The sequence below is a fragment of the Elephantulus edwardii genome, unplaced genomic scaffold (assembly GCF_000299155.1).
Source record: "Elephantulus edwardii isolate Elephantulus edwardi_28Jun2011 unplaced genomic scaffold, EleEdw1.0 scaffold00055, whole genome shotgun sequence".
NCBI lineage: Eukaryota > Metazoa > Chordata > Mammalia > Macroscelidea > Macroscelididae > Elephantulus > Elephantulus edwardii.
The window spans coordinates 1753061-1770891 of NW_006399805.1; the positions used below are offsets into that span (position 1 = coordinate 1753061).

Below are 17831 nucleotides of genomic sequence, written 5' to 3' on the forward strand. Positions count from 1 at the left end.
AGTGGGCAACGAGCTTAAAGCCCCTGATGGCTCTGGGCGCTGACTCTCACCAGTGGCTATGGATGAAGTCACAGGAGGTCCAACTTTTTGAGAAAACACCAAACTGCTTCCAGAGTGGTGTGGTTGTAGAGATAGGCATTATTATATTCACTTTAAGAATGAGGATGCTGAAAATGAGAGGTTAAATGATCCTCCCTGGATCATGTAGATAGTAAAGTGTTGAGATGGGCCAGAAACATGAGTTTGTCTACTGCTAGAGGTTGAATTTTCTTACTGTGTGATGCATATGCATATTGTTTCCTTAGCAGGAGTGTGAAATCTCTGAGGACAGAAACTTCTTTTTTGTTTCTTCAGTGAATTGAAAGGAAATGTTATTAATTTCTTTTTAACATCTACTGATAATCAAATGCAAATGAATTTTCTCTTAGTTTCTGAAGGTATTTCTGGAAAGAACACTATTCAGTCACAATGAACACCTGATACTTTTTTTTCTCCCCCTAATCTTTGTTTAGAATTCTGAGTATGTACAAATTGGTAGATTGGCTTTAAATACTTTTACTTTTGGGTGTTTTTAAGGATCCGCCATTTTGATAAGGAAGTGATCTTTCAGTTCTCAGATACAGTTTAAATTCTGTCATATTATCTCTTTCATGTTGGTTTGGCAAAGTTAGTCTGTTACTCAACCTGTCTTTGTGGTGTTTTTTTGGGTTAGATATATAACCAGTTTGAGTTTATTTTACAATGTTGTTATAGCTACAAAACATCATGTTTTTGTGGATTATTTGTTTTTGTTACTGTAACTCCAGCACCTAGTTTGAATCATATAGATAGTGTTTAAGGCTAGAAAATGTGTTAAGTAATTTTACTTAAGTTTTGTGTGGACTCTGTATTTAATTCTTTTTCTTTTCCTCTTTTCCCTCATAGTTCCACTCTTGTCATGGGGACCCAGCTTTAACTTCAGCATCTGGTATGTTGAGCTTAGTGGTATTGATGATCCTGATGTAGTACAGCCCTGTCTCAACTGGTATAGCAAGGTAGGACAATATTTGAAATCCAGTGTTTATGTTTCTAATACCTATAAAGGGAGCTCTGGTGGTAAGGAGGTACCCTGCCGACTAAAAGGTAGGCAGTTCACATCCGTCAGCTACTCCATGGGAGAAAGATGGGCAGGCTTCTTTCATGCAGTTTACAGCCTCTTAAAACCTGCTGGAAGGTCAGCCATGAATGGGTTCTGCCTTAGTTGCACATACCAACAACAGTGCCTGTAGAGGGGGAATGAGATCTCTCTCGTGTGCTCTACAGAACCTATGCATTGACCAAGCAACAGTCATTCTGACAGAAGAAGGCATATTATATTGCATTGTTTACACAGAGGAAAAGCATGCATCAGGGTTGCCTCCTTACTCCATAGCTAATACACGTCCAAGTAAAGAACTTGAGAAGCTGAACTGTATGAATAAGAATATGGCATTAGGACTGGAGGATCTGGACTCCAGCCTTTTTTATACAGATGACAATCCTGTTTGCAGAAAGTGAAGACCTGAAGCACTTAACTGAAAAAGATCAAAGACTACATACAGCCTTCTGTATGGATTATACCTAAAGAGCAGATATCAAAAATCCTTACAGTTGGACCAGAAGGCAACATCATGATAGAGAAAAAAATTCAAATGCTTCAATTCATCCCTCCTTGCTCATTGTCCAGCTTTCACATGTGTATGAAGCAAGTGAACTGCCCTGGCTTGGGGCAGGCCCAGCATAGTCCTAAGTGAATGCTTGCCCTTTAGCTCATGCTTGGCAGCAGACTTGTCCAGATTCATTATGTCATTTGATTTTTCTGACTTCTGCTTCTGTGGTTGTTGATCCAAGTAAAATGAAATCCTTGATAGCTTCAATCATTTCTCCCTTGATCATGATTTTGTTTATTAATTGGTCTAGTTGTGAGAATTTTTTGGTTTATGTTACTCAACGTATAATCGAAGATCATGGTCTTTGAACTTCATCAAGAAATGCTTCAAGTCTTCTAATTTTTTTTAAGTACTGTCAAATCAGATCTGACTGGTGGATTTGAACCACGCACCTCTGGGATTGCAAAACAGCTGCTTTCCACTAGGCCACCAGAGCTCCCAAGTCTTCTAAATTTTTTGCAGACAGGGTTATGTCATCAGCATGTTAGAGGCTGTTAATGAGTTTTCCTCCAATCTTGATGTCACATTGTTCTTCGTATTGTTTATTTTCTCACATTATTTGCTCATATTTTTTAAAATGTAAAAAAAATTTTATAGATCATTTTATCCAGTAGATAAAGCCAGGGAAAAAAAAAGTGAATTTGAATTGTTGACAAGTAGTTTTGAAAATTGTTTTGGTTTGTAATTTGTATTTATTTGACTCTTGCCTTTGATTTTATGTTTTTTTGTCTTTACAAGTCCTCTTTCTTGTCAAGGGATCAAGCTTTAGTCTATTTCTTGGCTAGGGTTTAATCAAGCTTTAGTCTCATCAGTTGATCTGTGTCCTGATTCATTTGCAAATATGGCAAATGGATGTCATAGGAAATTAGAAAGCAATACAACTTTTCACAGCTTCTTTGCATGGATTTCAGGTCTCTTTGGTTAGCTTAAAGATGTGTGTTAGATTAATTTAATTTTGCCATCTAAATGAAAAGAATTAGATATGACTTAGTATTTAAACTTAAAACTTAAGTTTTATTTATTTCTTGCAATAAGTTCTTTCGAAATGGAGATAATCTCTTTACAGTTTAAAGATAGAGCTTTCACAATGTTATATACATACCACACACTGGCAATAAAATCTTCTAACCTCTGCTGAAAAAAAAGAGATCATGCTTGGTAAAGGAGAGGGTCAGTCAAAAAGAGGGAGACGCTCAGCGAGATGGGTGGTCGCAGTTACTGCAGCAGTGGCTGTAAGCCCAGCGGAGGTAGTGAGGAAGGTCCTTTACAAACAAAGTAAACTTCCCAAATAATTGGATAAAATGTCCCCTCTCCTATATGCTGTTTGTGAATGTCGTTTTTTGTTTGTTAATGTGTGTTTGTTTGTGAATGTGTGTTTTTGTTTATAATTTCGAAGCTGCCAACCCAAAAGCATGCGCTTTTGAATCCACCAGCTTCTCTGCAGGAGAAAAGATGTGGTCTCCTCCCCTGTGATTTACTGCCTTTGAAAAGCTGCTGGAGTGGCAGCTATGAGTCATTTTCCAACAGTACATGACAGCACAACAATATCTTGATAATGTAAGAAATTGCAAGTTTTAACATTCTGCAGAGATGACATTTAGATTTTGTTTACCCCTTTTACCTACTCTGTGTGTGTGTGTATAAATGTGCCACGTTGACTGTGACTTAAGTAACCCTATAAACACCAGATCAAACCATGCCTTTTGTGTGCTGGCTTCACCATCTCCAAATGCTTGAGCCCATTGTTGTAAGTCACCAGGTCAGTTCATGTTGTTGAGAATCTTCCTCTCCTTCACGGACCCTACATTTTCCCAGGCACAATGTCATCTTCCAAGGATTGACCCCTCCTGACAGTATGCTCAAAGTATGTGAGACAGAGCTTTACCATCCTTGCTTCTAAGGAACACCCAGGTCATACTTTCTCCTTGGATCTCTCGAATTACAGGCTTTACCCTTCCTCATTTTAATATTATATATATTAGGGATTAAAATTTAGTTTCATATGCATATTGATAGAAAAATTTAAGATGTGGGTTTGATTTTTAGATTCCTAAAACCAGTACAATAAAAACATGTTACTCTTTAATATGTGGTTCAGTAGTTCTGTTAGTTATTTATTTAGAAGCCAAGGGTAAGAGACTATAAGGTTAGATTGGATAGAGAATTCTTTGGCTACTTGATGAGGTAAAATCTTGGGTAACTATAGTGCTTAGGGAATGGATGTTTTGATAACCTTTTATTAGTAAAACTTGGAGCTATGATTAAGTTTATGTTTGAATTTTTTGAAAGCTTCTTAAAATATAGTACTTTTTATTATGCTACTAAAAATACTTATAAGTAAATAAATTATTACTTTGTTACCTTGCAGTGCTTCTGTGCCATCAGTTTTGTTAATTTTTATTTATTTATTTGTTTGTTTGTTTATTTATTTATTTATTATTTTTGTGTGAGTGTACTGTCAAATCAGATCTGACTGGTACAGGAGGAGATTGTCCCTCCTTCCCCAGCAGAGCATCTGGTGGATTCGAACCGTGCGCCTCTGGGATTATAGTTGCAGCTCCTTGCCACTAGGCCACCAGAGCTCCCCATATTGTATAGTTACATATTTAGAAAATGTGAACTAACATTTCTTAAATGTGACATGTTCTTAAAGTGAATTTTTTAAAAAAAATATTTTAATACAACTTATTTTTTTTCCAATCATCTTATTAGTGGGAGAAATTGGTTCTTTTTGTTTTCTATGAAATAAGATGTTTATTTTGTAACCTTAGTTTAATAAACATTTGTTTATTTAGTTGCAGTAGCCTAAGCTTAGGGCGAAGAAGTAATAAAATTTAAATATTCCCTTCCTGTTGCATTTTTTTGGTCTAAAACCCTACTTGTGAACTTGTTATTGTGTACCATCAAGTTGGAACCACAGCTGACCCTCCAGCAGGTCTTCAGAGGCAGTTAATTGCATGGGAGAAGATTGGCCATTCTCCTCCTATAGAGCAGCTGGGGATTTGAACCCTGTGCCTTTGGGATTGCAGCACAGCTTCTTGCTGCTAGGCTACCAGAGCTCCCTAAAAACCTCATTTGTGAACTTAAGTACATAAGTATTTGAAAGAATCATAGATTCTGAGAACAAGAACAATATGCATGGATGCTTGCTTTGTTTTTCAGTATCAGTATGATCTGATTAGTGGCTGCCATTGAAGTTACATTTTTTTAGTCTTAAATGGACTTTACTAAAAGCTACTTTTCAGAGTTTGGGCTTTGGAATTAGGTGTAGTTTCATCTCTTTCTGTTACATATATACTTTGTGATCCTGTGTAAATCATTATAGTGGGCTAAGCTTTTGGATTTTATAAAAAATAAAACTCAAACCCCACTGTTGTCATATTGATTCTGACTCACAGTTGTCCTCTTTGATGTTTCTGGGGTTGTGAATCTCAAGGAGAGATGACTGGCTCATTTTAATCCTACAAAGTGGGTTTGTTGTTGTTGTTGTTTGTACCTTCAAGTCAGAATTGACCCACAGCTGACTCTCCAGTGACTTTCAGAGGCTTTAAATCCCATGGGAGTAGATTGCCCAACTTTCTCCCATGGAGCAGGTGGCGAATTTGAACCACATACCTTCAGGTTGGAAGTGCTACTAAGCCACCAGAGCTGGCTAACTTACTCCGCTACCAGGGCTCCTTGGAAATAACAGTCGAGCCTAAGAAATAAAGTTAGTGTGTGCTTAGTGCATAGTAAATGCTCAGTTTAGGTTAAATATTGCTGCTGTTGCTACTTCATACTGTAACACTAAACAAATATCTTTTCTTCATGCTTTCTGCTGTGTTCTAGTAGTACCGTGAACAGGAGGCCATTCGCCTTTGCCTCAAACACTTTCGACAGCACAACTACACAGAGGCCTTTGAATCCCTGCAGAAGAAAACCAAGATTGCTCTGGAACATCCTATGTTAACAGATCTGCACGACAAACTGGTTTTGAAAGGAGATTTTGATGCTTGTGAGGAATTGATTGAAAAAGCTGTAAATGGTATGTTTTGAACATGACTTGGCTATTAGTTATTTCACATTTTTACAGGAAATGATTCTACAGACAGGTTTATGCTAGTTATTACCATTTGTATTTGTTATTTCTTTATATGCCCTAAAACGTGTTAGTTATTGGGATTAGAGACTTTGTTCATGTAGTAAGACCCATAGCATAATGGAACATAAAAACTGTGAAATAAACTTGAATTCACCTAACTGAGATTGGCGGTCTTGGAAAACCCAGCTGCACTTAACTAATGTTAACACTGTCTAGTACTAAACAGTAGCAAAAGCCATCTTTGTTGTCAGCTTTCATGATGAGTTGTTCAGGCCCTACTTAAGTATATTAATGATGTTAGATGACATCAGGTGAGCTACAGCTCACAGAGACGTACTTTGATAAGCAGCCTGTTATAATGGTTTATGCTTTTGGAAGTTGAATAGCTAAAAATATTAACTCATTATTAGCTTGTTGCTGTTGAGTTGTAGTTGACTCAAAACTAGACTTTCCAGTGGGTATTCAGAGGCTGTAAATCATATGGGAGGAGATCGCCCATTTTTATTCTGCAGAGCAGCTGGATCCGAAGAAGCACATGTTTGGGTTAGCAGCACAGCTGCCTACCCACTTGGCTACCAGAGCTCCATCAAGAATGTTGTTATTGTTGTTGCTCTGTACCATCATATCAGAACCAACTCATCCCATTGAAACTGACCTACAGTGGGTCTTTAGAGGCAGTAAATTTCCCATTCTCCCGCACAGCAGCTGGTGGATTCAGACTGTGTACCTTTGAGTTGACAGCACAGTGAATTAAGAGATTTGTGATGAGAAACAGCTCTGTGTAGTGAATACTACTTAATTGCTGATTTTCATGTACAGTCCGTAATCTGACTTTGAATGAAATACAAGTATTCAGACATGTGTATAATCTTCCAAGGTAAATGCTTTGGAGGATGACACTTGGACTGGTAATGTCTGGTATATTTTGTTAACATCTTTTTTAAAAGAACAATATTATTACTGCTTATAGAATGGCATCGTATTTTTTCCTTTTAATCTTCCACTTTCATAATGATGACATAATAGGTGCCAAATAAAAAAATTGTGGGAATGAATTTGGTCTTTTTATTATTAGCAGTGGTGTCATTGTTCTTAGGTGTCATGAATCAACTTTGACTGATAGGACAGTAGCAGAAGAAACAAGGTTTCCATAATACGTACAGCGGAAGATCGTCTGCCGTTGTCACAGTCTGCTGGTTCAGATCTTTTGTTCATAGGATCGCTTTGAGTTCTACCTGACTTGATGGCACTGAACAACAACATTAAATCCTTGAATTATCAACTGTTGGGTTGTATATTTTTGCTGCTAAATAAGCAGGCAGTACTGTATTTTTATTTTTTCTGTTTTGTTTCAAAACGTTAAAAGTTTTAAAATTTTTCTTTAGGGGATAGTTCCAGCCCAACCAAAACCCCCAACTTTACGTAATTATTTAAGCTTAAGAAACAATTATATTTTAAAACTTGTCTTTTTAGTAGTATACTCAGCATTTAAAATCATGTTGAATCTGATAACTAAATCAAGTAACATTCTGTGGTTTTTTTGAAAGGAGCACAGTTTAGGGAACGTGAGTGGTAATGCTGTTCCTGAGATGCCTAGCCAAGGCCTGTTTTGGGTTTTTTTTTAATGGTCTGGGCTCTCCCAACTGGCTTGGTAGATGGCTTAGTTAATAAACATTCCTTCCAGAGCTGTTCACTTCACTGCTGACTTCACTGATGATGATTTGTTGGACAAATAAGGAAGTAAATAGTGCAGAGTCTTTTGGCTTCTGCTCAGCTAAAATCCAACCAGAGACGGCAAGTAGCTCTATTTGCAAAGTGGGAAAGTTTAGAGAATCAAAAAAGCATGTTCTGTCAAGCTTCTATATAAACAAGGAAGCAGAAACTGCTTTAATATTCTTACTGGACAAGTGTGTTTTTCAAGTATAGTCTGTATTTAAGTGTCAAGCTGTATTTATATTTGTAAAGTTTCATAATTTGGCCGTAGACATCCTGCATTTGTCATTAATTTATGTGGCAGTGATTCTTGAACCAGTACTTCCTGTAACCTCCCTGACAGTGCCATAGAAAAAGGGTAGAATGCCAGGATGGTAGATGAACAGGAAACTTTTACTAAGAGATGCCAAAGTTTGTTCCGAAAATCTCACATTAGAGGCTCAGTCATTCTTGTTACGGAAATAAAAACATGCTGTGTTAAGAGGAGATGGGTCCTAGTGTTTCAGCTTAAGAACTTGCCTCTTCCTCCTTTTTCTTCTTCCACTTCTCTGTTCCCCCTCCTCTTTTTTCTTCATTGTCATTTTTCTTGTTATCTCTCTCTTTCACCTAGAAGTTTGTGCAGTAGCTGTTAATTATATGATAGTCTGTCCTAGTACATTTTTTTAAAGTGATTTTCAAATCTTGTTCAGATTTTTATTGAGAATGCCCTTTGTCTTCTGTTATGAGGACTTGGCACTGACATTTATAAAGTGTCTTGTGTAGTGTATGCTCTCAGAACGAACGGTTATAACATTTCATTCTTTACCATTGCTGCACACTTTTTAAATTGACAACTGTGCTTAGAAACATTTGCCATCATTTGCGGCAATATGTTAAATGTGTGATTTTTGTGTGTGTGATTTATTTGATCTAGTGTTTTCTGAATTGTCTAATGAAATGACATAAATTAATGTTTCATCATTTTTTCTCAGCATTTTGATACATGATTTTTCATACTTTATTAATGCTTAAAATTCTAGTTATTTTCAAATTCTTACTCAACTTTTAATTTCTCATATATTTTGTCAATTTTTATATCTTTATACCAACCAATATTAATACTATTAGGATTCTTTCCCTGATTCTCTTAGTGGGGTAATTTTTCATTCCTTTTTTTTCTTCAGTTTTAATCGCAGTATTATGCTAATCTCACTGGTCAGTAATGGGTTGAAGAGTTAACCTTTCATTCCTATTCTATTTTTAAGAATATTTTAAGATTTGAATTCTTACTTTCCTGCATGTTTGGTAGATTTTACCCTACATGCTGTCTGTGTTTGCTCTTTTCTTTGTTAGTGGTCCTAAGTTGATTCCAGCTCATGATGACCTTTGTTGTTGTTGTTGTTAGGTACTGTCGAGTCAGGTATGACTCATAGCGGCCCTTTGAACAAAAGATCTGAACCGTTTTATCCTGTGCCATCCTCCTCCTTCCTGACACACACGAGTCCATTGCAGCAGTCATTATATCAGTCCACCTAGCTGAGAGTCTTCCGCTCCTCCACCCTTCCCAACATCATGATGTCCTTCTCCAAGACAGAACCCCTGGTAGCAACATGCCTGAAGCATGTGAGGCGAAGCCTTATTTTTGCCTTGAAAGAGCACTCTGGCTGCACCCTCTCCAAGACATATCTGTTTGTTCCCTTGGCTGCCCATAGGATGTTCAGTGCTCTTCTTTAGCACCACAGCTCAAAACTGTCAATTCTTTTTTTATCATCCTTATTTATTATCCAACTCTCAGATGCATAGCAAGTGATCAGAAGGATTATGGCTTGGATCAGATGCACTTTAGTCCCCAAACTGACATCATTTCTCCTCAATAATTTGGAGAGGTCCCTAACTGAAGATTTTCTCAGTGCATTTCATCTCCCTTATTTCCTGACTGCCTGTACCCAGGGTGTTAATTATGGATCCAAGAAGGTTGAAGCTTTTGACAGTTTCAATCTCCTCTCCATCCATCATGATGTTGCCTATCGGTCCATTGGTAAGAATCTTTGTTTTCTTAACATTGAGATGCAATTTATACTGAAGGGCACATTCCTTGACCTTCTGCAACAAGTGCTTCAAGACCTCCTCACTTTTAACAAGCAGGGTTGTATCATCTGCATAATGCAGGTTATTGATGAATCTCCCTCCAGTCTTAATGCCACACTCTTCATAGAGTCCAGTTTCTCAGATAATTTGCTCAGTACACAGATTGAATAAGTATGGAAAGGGAATACAACCTTGATTCACTCCCTTCTTAATTTTAAACCATGCAGTGTTCCCTTGCTCTGTTTGTACAACATCCTCCTGGTCCAAGTATAGGTTCTATGTGAGCATAATTAAGGATTCACATTCTTCTCAGTGTCAGCCACAACTTGCTATGATCCACACAGTTAAATGCCTTTGCATAGTCAATAAAGAGACTGAATATTGCACTAGAGTGCTGAGAAGCCAGAGCAGAGGGAGGAAATCAAGAAGCTAAGGAGCTAAATAGAAGATTTCAAAGAGCAGCACAGGAAGACAAAGCAAAGTATTATAATGGAATATACAAAGAACTGGAGTCCAAAAATCAAAAGAGCTGTGCTATCTTGGCATTTCTTAAGCTGAAGGAACAAAAGAACAAATTCAAGCCTTGAGTTGAAATACTTAAGGATGCTATGGGTAGAATATGAATGATCCAGGAAGTATTAAAAGAAGGAGGAAGTATTATACAGAGTCATTGTACCAAAAAGAGTTTGTTGACATAGAAGAATATCAAGAATTAACATATAATCAAGAGGCCTTGGTGATAAAAGGAAGTTCAGGCTGCTCTGAAAGACTTGGCAAAAAATAAAGCCCTAGGAATTGAGGCAATACCAGTTGACATATTTCAACAAACAGATGCTATGTTGGACGTACTCACCAGGTTGTGCCAAGAAATATGGAGGACAACTACCTGGCTGGAAGAGATTCATATTTATTCCCACTCCAGAAAAAGGTGACCCGACAGACTGGAAATTACATATAATATCACTTATATCACACACAAGCAAAATCCTGCTGAAGATTATCCAGAAACAACAGTAACAACAATAATACATTGACGGAAAACTACCAGAAATATAAGCTGGGGTTAAAAGAGGCCGTGGCACTAGAGACATTATCGCCAATGTCAAATCTTGGCAAGCAGAGTACCAGCAGAGTGTCTGTCTGTGTTTCATTGACTCTGCAAAGGCATTTGACTGTGTGGATCACAATCAGTTGTAGTTAACCTTGAGGAGAATGGGAATCCCAGAACACTTGATTGTGCCCTTGTGAAACCTATACTTGCAACAGGAAGCAGTCATCAGAACAGTGCAAGGAAACACTGCATGGTTCAGAATCAGGAAAGGAATGCATCAAGGATATGTCCTGTCTCCATACCTTTTGAATCTATATGCAGAACAGATCATTCGAGAGATGGCTTTATGAGAAGGGATGTGGCATCAGGATTGGAGGAGGATTCATCAACAACTTATGTTATACAGATGACACAACCTTCCTTGCTAAAACTGAGGTGGACCTGAAGCGCTTGCTGCATGTGGTCAAGGATTATAGTCTTCAATATGGGTTGAGTCTCAGCATCAAGAAGACAAAGATTCTCACCATTGGGCCAATTGGCAGCACCATGATGGATGGAAAAGAGATTGAGATTATTAGCAATCACAGTTTGCTCAGCTATACAGTGAACACTCTTGGTACCAGCAGTCAGGAAATTAAAAGACAAATTGCATTAGGTGAATCTGCTGTCAGGGACCTTTCCAGAGTACTGAGAAGCAACGATGCCAGCCTAGACTAAGGTGTGCCTGATCCAGTCCATGGTCTTCGCATGCATCAGAGGTCTGGACAATGACTAAGGATGACAGAAAACTTAATGCATTTGAGTTGTGGTGCTGGAGAAGAGTATTGAACATATATACCATGGACTACCAAGAGAATAAGTCTGTCTTGGAGAGGTTGAAACCAGGTTTCTCCTTGGAGGCTAGGATTTTGAAGCTCCCTCTCACTTACTTTGAGCATGAGGCCAGGAGGGACTGATCCTTGGAGAAGGACATTATGCTCAGAATGGTGGAGGGACAGCAGAGGAGAGGAAGACCCTGAATGAGATGGACTGATACAGTGACTGGGGCAATGGGGATAGGTGTGTCAGAGTCAGTGAAACTGGCTCAGTATATGACAGGCTTCAGAGCTGCTGAAGGGTTGCTGTGAGTCACAGGTGACTCGATGGCACGTAACAACAACAGAAGACATCCTTCTGGTATTCCTTACTTTCAGTCACGATCCAGCTCATATCAGCAATGATATACCTGGTGCCATGGCCTCTTCTAAATCCTGTTTGAACTTCTGGCAGCCCTATCTCTGTACTGTTCTAGCCGTTTTTTAATGAGCTTCAACAGTATTTTGCTTTTATTTGATCAGTATTCTTTGATAATTTTCCACATTTAGTTGGATCACTTTTCTTGGGAATGGGAACAAATATAGACTTCTTCCAATCCATTAGTCAAATAGCTGTCCTCCAAGTTTCCTAGCGTAGACTGTTGAGTACATCCAAGGCTGCATCTGTAAATTTAAACAAGTCAGGCATTAGGATTGGAGAAGACTATTCATCCTGTCGATTGCTGGGGTCTAATTTTTTGCCAGTGCCTTCCATGCACTTCCCCCTTCATTACTGTTGACTCCTGTTCATGATGACCTTACATATAACAGAATCAGTCTTTGCACTATGAAATATATTTCCCTGTTAATTCAATTCCTTTAATATTTTAAGACTGTTCAGGATAGTTGTTTTGGTCCATTTTGATAAGCTATGTTTTCCAGAGAATATGGCCATTTCATCTCAGTTTTAAACTGTCAGGTGTGAAGTTGTACCTGAAATTTCTTTACTGTCTGTCTGATGTTTGCAGGATATCTTATGGTGTCTCTTTATTCACTTCTTATGTTGGTTTATGAATTCTTTTTTTTCTTCTTATTGCTGTCAAGTTGAAACTAGCACATAAATGCTGCTTCAATGGGTTTTCAGAGGGTGGAGATAGGATGGGAGGAAATTATTCAGCTGTTGACATGGTTCGTACGGAGTTGCGATGCTAACCCCAGAAAGGTGCTTCCCTGGTGGTCCGAATCCACCAGTGATTTCTCCGGAGAATGTCAGCTTTTGAAATACCACTGGTCACCCAGGAGTGTGTTCCCACTTGACTGTAATGAGTTAATTTGTTCTTTTTTTGATAGCTCACATCAGAGGTTTCTCAAACTTGCTGTTTTTGAGAGAACTGCTTTTTAGTTTGTTGATCTTTTCTCCTGTTTTCTGTGTCCTTGATTTCTGCTCTTGGGTTTATGGTGTTCTTCCTCCTCTTTGGAATTAATTTGTTGTCTTTTTATAACTTCTTAAGGTGATTGCTTAGCTCATTAATTCTCAGAATTGGTTGCGTTCCTGTAGATTCATTAAGGACATTAATTTCTCTCTTTTGTCTTCTGTTTTTTGTCTAGGTCAGTATTTTCATTATGAGTTCTTTTGTGATCATACTTACACTTAGAAATGTAGTTTTACATTTCCAAATACATGAGAATTTTCTAATTTTTTTTTTTACCATAGTTCTTGATCACATTGTGTATGGTGTGCAATTCTAGTTTTTTGAAATTTAAATAGTGTTGCTGTATGGTCCACTTTTTCTAAAATACGCTTATTTTGATAAAAAAAATATATATCCTTGGATGGAATAGATATATCTTGTCATTTTGGGGAACAGTTTTCTAAAAAGAAAAAGTCCAAACTTCATGCTCATTGATGCTGAGTAGAAATCCACTCATTGCCAACCGTCCACTGGTCTATAAATCTCACAGGAGGTTGTCCATCTTTCTCCCACGGAGCATCTGGTAGATTCCAGCTGCCAGAGAGGCTCAGCCTTTGGGTAGTAGCTCAGCTCCCTGTGGACCAGTCACCAGGTGACCCTTAGTCACGTTTGTTAAGAGTTGCAGAAATGGTGTGGCGGTGGCTGTGTCTGGTAACTCCCTTAGCGTTACCAAAGGAAGAGAGATTCAAGATCAGTGTTAACAGCCCCAGACTAATCCCTCCTCAGCCTTGCATCAGACATGCCTTTACCTTCTAAGCTTTTGACTGATTCTGATGCCAACTAGGAAACTGCAAGAAGTTCAGAATGAGTTTAGAAGAGGCCAGGACACCAGGGAGCTCATTGCTGATGTCAGAAGGATCCTGGCTGACAGCAGAGAATACCAGAAGAACTTTTATTTGTGGTTTTGTTTTTTGTTGTTGGTTTGTTTTTGTTTTTTTGTTTTGTTATGCAAAAGTGTTTTACTGTGTGGATCATAACAAATTATAGCTAACATTGAGAAGAATTGGAATCCCAGAACACTTAATTGTACTTTTGAGAAAAATCTATTCCCATTAAAGAAATTGTTGTCCAGACAGAGCAAGGGAACACTACATGGTTTAAAATTGGGAAGAATATGTGTCAGAGTTTTATCCTTGCTCCATACTTACCCAGTCTGTGTGCTGAGCAAAGAATTCACAAAACTAAACTCTATGAAGGGGAATGTAGGAGGAAAACTCAGCCTGCATTATGCAGATGACACAACTTTGTTTAATAAAAGTGAGGAGGTTGTGAAGCACTTGCTTCAGAAGATCAAGCACTACAGCCTTCAGTATGGATTACATCTCAACATCAAGAAAACAAAAGTTGTCACCAAAGAACCAACAGTCCACATTATGAAAAGAGGATAAAAAATTGAAGCTGTCAGTGATTGCACCTTCCTTAGATCAACAGTCAATACCTTTGGTACCAGCAGTCAAGAAATTAAGACTCTGAAGAAGAATGTGGCATCAAGATCTGAGGAGGACTCATCAAAAACCTACATTATACAGATGACATGACCTTGCTGGCTGAAAAGTGAGGACGACTAGAAGCACTTGTTACACAACATCAAAGAATACAGCCTTCAATATGGATTGCATCTCACTGTCAAGAAGACAAATTCTTACCACTGGACCTATAGGCAACAACATGATAGAGAAAAGATTTAAACTTCCTCTTACTTGGATTCACAGTTAACACCCTTCGTAGCAGCAGTCAGGAAATCAAGAGACGTATTACACTAGGGAAGTCTGCAGTAATGAACCTCTCCAAATTATTGAGGAGTAAGGATGTAATTTTGAGGACTAAGATACATCTCTTTCAGGCCTTGGTCTTTCCACTTGCTTGCTCTGCATTTGAGAGCTTGACAAGAAGAATGACAGAAGAAGAATTGATCCTGTTGAGCTTTGGTGTTGGAGAAGATCACTGAACACTGCCAAAAGAACAAACAGGTATGTCTTGGAGAACATGCAGCCAGAGTGCTCCTTTGATGCAAAAGTATCAAAGTATCAGAGTGCTCCAAAGATACGAAAGCTTCACCTCACATACTTCAGTCATGTTATTAGGAGAGGCTATTGCTTGGAGAAGGACATGATGGTTAGAATGTTGGAAGGTCAGTGAAGGAGAGGAAGGCCTTCAACTAGGTGGATTGACACTATAACTGCCACAATAGTCTCTGGTGTGTTGAGCAGTGTGAGTATGGCACAGAATAATAAATGGTTCAAATCTGTTGTTTATTGGTTCACTATGGGTTTATGTAGAGGAAGGTCAAGGACTTAAATGTGGATGAAAGCTCAAAATCAAGAAGACAAAGATTATCACCACTGGGCCAGTTGGCAGCACTATGATAGATGGAGTAGAGATTGAGATTTTCAACAGTTTCAACTTGCTGAACTCCACAGTCAATACTCTTGACACCAACAGTCAGGGAATCAAAAGATAGATTGCATTAGGGATATGTCAGGGACGTCTCCAGAGTGCTAAAGAGCAGCAGTGTCAGTCTAGACACTAAAATGTGCCTGTTCCAGGCAATGGTTTTCACAGTTCCTTGCTATGCATCAGAGAGCTGGACAGTGATTAAGGATAACAGAAGAAGAATCAATGCCTTTGAGTTGTGGTGCTGGAAAAGAGTCTTGAACATACACCATTGTCTGCTGAGAGGACAAACAAGTCTGTTCTCGAGAGGGTGAAGCCAGTTTTCTTTGTGGAGGTAAAGATTTTTTTAAAAATATTTTTATTGGTTTTCATACAATAATTTTTTACATAATGTTTCATTCATGTACATTTTGTTTTATATAATCTTTCATTTACATTGTGTTTCATACAATTATTCATATATTACTTTATTTTTTATATTTCTTGTAGTTCCTTTTTCTTTTTAAGTTTACACCAGTTTACCTACAAAGTTTGTATACATTGCCCCTCACACCAGATCTCCCCAACCCACCTCCCCTCCACCCATCAAACCATGCAACCCCATGATTAATCCCCCTGCCCATCCTTACCCCTTACTTCCTCCCCCCCATTAGATCCTTACACACATTTTACTAGTTATCTATTTCTACAGTAATGGTCTTATACAGTATTTGTCTTTATGGGACTAGTTAATTCACTTAGCATAATACTCTCCAGTCTCTTCCAAGTTAGGTAGTGATTTACGAAACCATTGCTCCTGTGTATTGCACTGGATTCTATCATGTGAGTGTACCATCATTTCTCAATCCATACCATTGTGGTTGAACATTTGGGCTGTTTTCCATGTTCTTGCGATGGTGAATAACACTGCTATGAATATTGGTGTACAAGCCTCTGTGCCTCGGTTCTTATTCTCTTGGGACATATTCCATTCAGTGGAATAGCTGGGTCATGGTCAATTTCTGTGTTCAGCTTTTTAAGGAAACACCATACTGCCTTCCAAAGAGGTTGTACCATTTTCCAATTCCACCAACAGTGTATAAGAGTTCCTTTCTCTCCACATCCTTTGTAACATTTATTACTTGTTATCCTGGTAAACTTTGAGGCAAGAATTTTGACGCTCCATCTCACATACTTTGGACAAGTGGTCAGGAGGGACCAGTCTTGGAAAAGGACATCATGGTTGGAAGAGTGAGGGACAGTGCAGGAGAGGGAGACCCCAGATGAGATGGACTGACATAGTAACTGGAGTGATGGAGGTGGGTGTGTTGGAGTCATTGAGATTGGCCCGGGATAGAGCAGCATTCTCAGTGGCTGTACGTACAATCGCAGTGAGTCACAGGCGATTCAGTGGCACATAACAACAGCCATGACTGCCAGAACAAACAAATCTGCTTTGGAAAAGTGCAGCCAGTACACCCCTTAGAAATGAAGATGGTGAAACTTCATCATCTATTTGGACATTATATTAATAGGGTACAGTCCCTACTAATGAAGGACATCAAACTTGGTGAAGAGGAGGAGGACTCTCTTTATATTGAAACAGCGGCTGCAGTAATGGGCTCAGATATAGCAATGATTGTGAGAATGATGTAGAACCAGATAGTATTTCATTCCCCTTACAGTGTTAGTGTGAGTGGGAACCAACTCAGAATCTTCTGACAACAACAGACACCCATAAAACTGACTACAGGGACCAAGACCTGCCTACATAAATGGGCTATGTCTCATGAGCTCTAAAGAGAGGATTAGGAGCAGAAAAGGATGAGAAACTGGCTTATGTTGCTAATCACAATACGTTACAGAATTCTCCCAGATTTTATAATTTTGTTCCACATCTTTAGTTGTTTTGTAGTTTTGCTTTTGCTAATTAGAATGTTCCGTGTAAAAATTTGGGAAAACACAGGAGTACAAAGACAAAGTTAAACAAAAAACATCCCAATTCTGCCAGTTCAATAATTTAGCTTCTTGATGTATGCCAGTGTTGTCCTTTTTTTCCATATGCATTTGTGTATACTTTATCAAATAATTTTACAAGAATTAGATTTTTATTTTATGGCTTTTTGTGAGAGTTTTTGTTTGTTTAAGGAAAACTACTGACAGACTTTTCTTAGATTATTAATATTTTTTATAGGGCAGTTTTGTAACAGGGAATGACATAAAGATCTTAATGAAGAGAGTATGTGGAAGTTTCTTGGATTATGAAGTCTAGATGGAAATGAAAGGGTTGATTGAAGAAGCAATTGAATTTTATTTTCCATGGAATGTTCTAAATGAGTTGAAGGTTGGAGTTCTTCATCTGATTTGAACTGTTGGTATGACCACTGCCTTAGGTATTCTTGGAAGAATCTTTTCCCCAGTGTATTTGTGATAGTTTTTTTTTTCTTCTTTGAAAATAGTGACAGAAGGTTAAAGGGAAACGAGAATGGGTTATTTTCCAAGAAGAACATGAGGTAGAATGAGCCAGGCACACATAAAGTATACAGGTTTTAACAGTGAAGTAATTTAATATGAATTTGGAAGGTCCTAGAG

General features: G+C 38.2%; 1 protein-coding gene across 1 annotated transcript in view; it reads left to right on the forward strand.

Moving 5' to 3' along the window:
• MKLN1 (muskelin 1, intracellular mediator containing kelch motifs) overlaps positions 1-17831 on the forward strand; it is a 163167-nt gene that overhangs the window by 62750 nt on the left and 82586 nt on the right. Inside the window, exons 5-6 of the mRNA XM_006887133.1 lie at positions 925-1034; positions 5520-5712. Of these exons, the coding sequence (XP_006887195.1) occupies positions 925-1034; positions 5520-5712 (303 nt within the window). The remainder of the gene's footprint in view (positions 1-924; positions 1035-5519; positions 5713-17831) is intronic.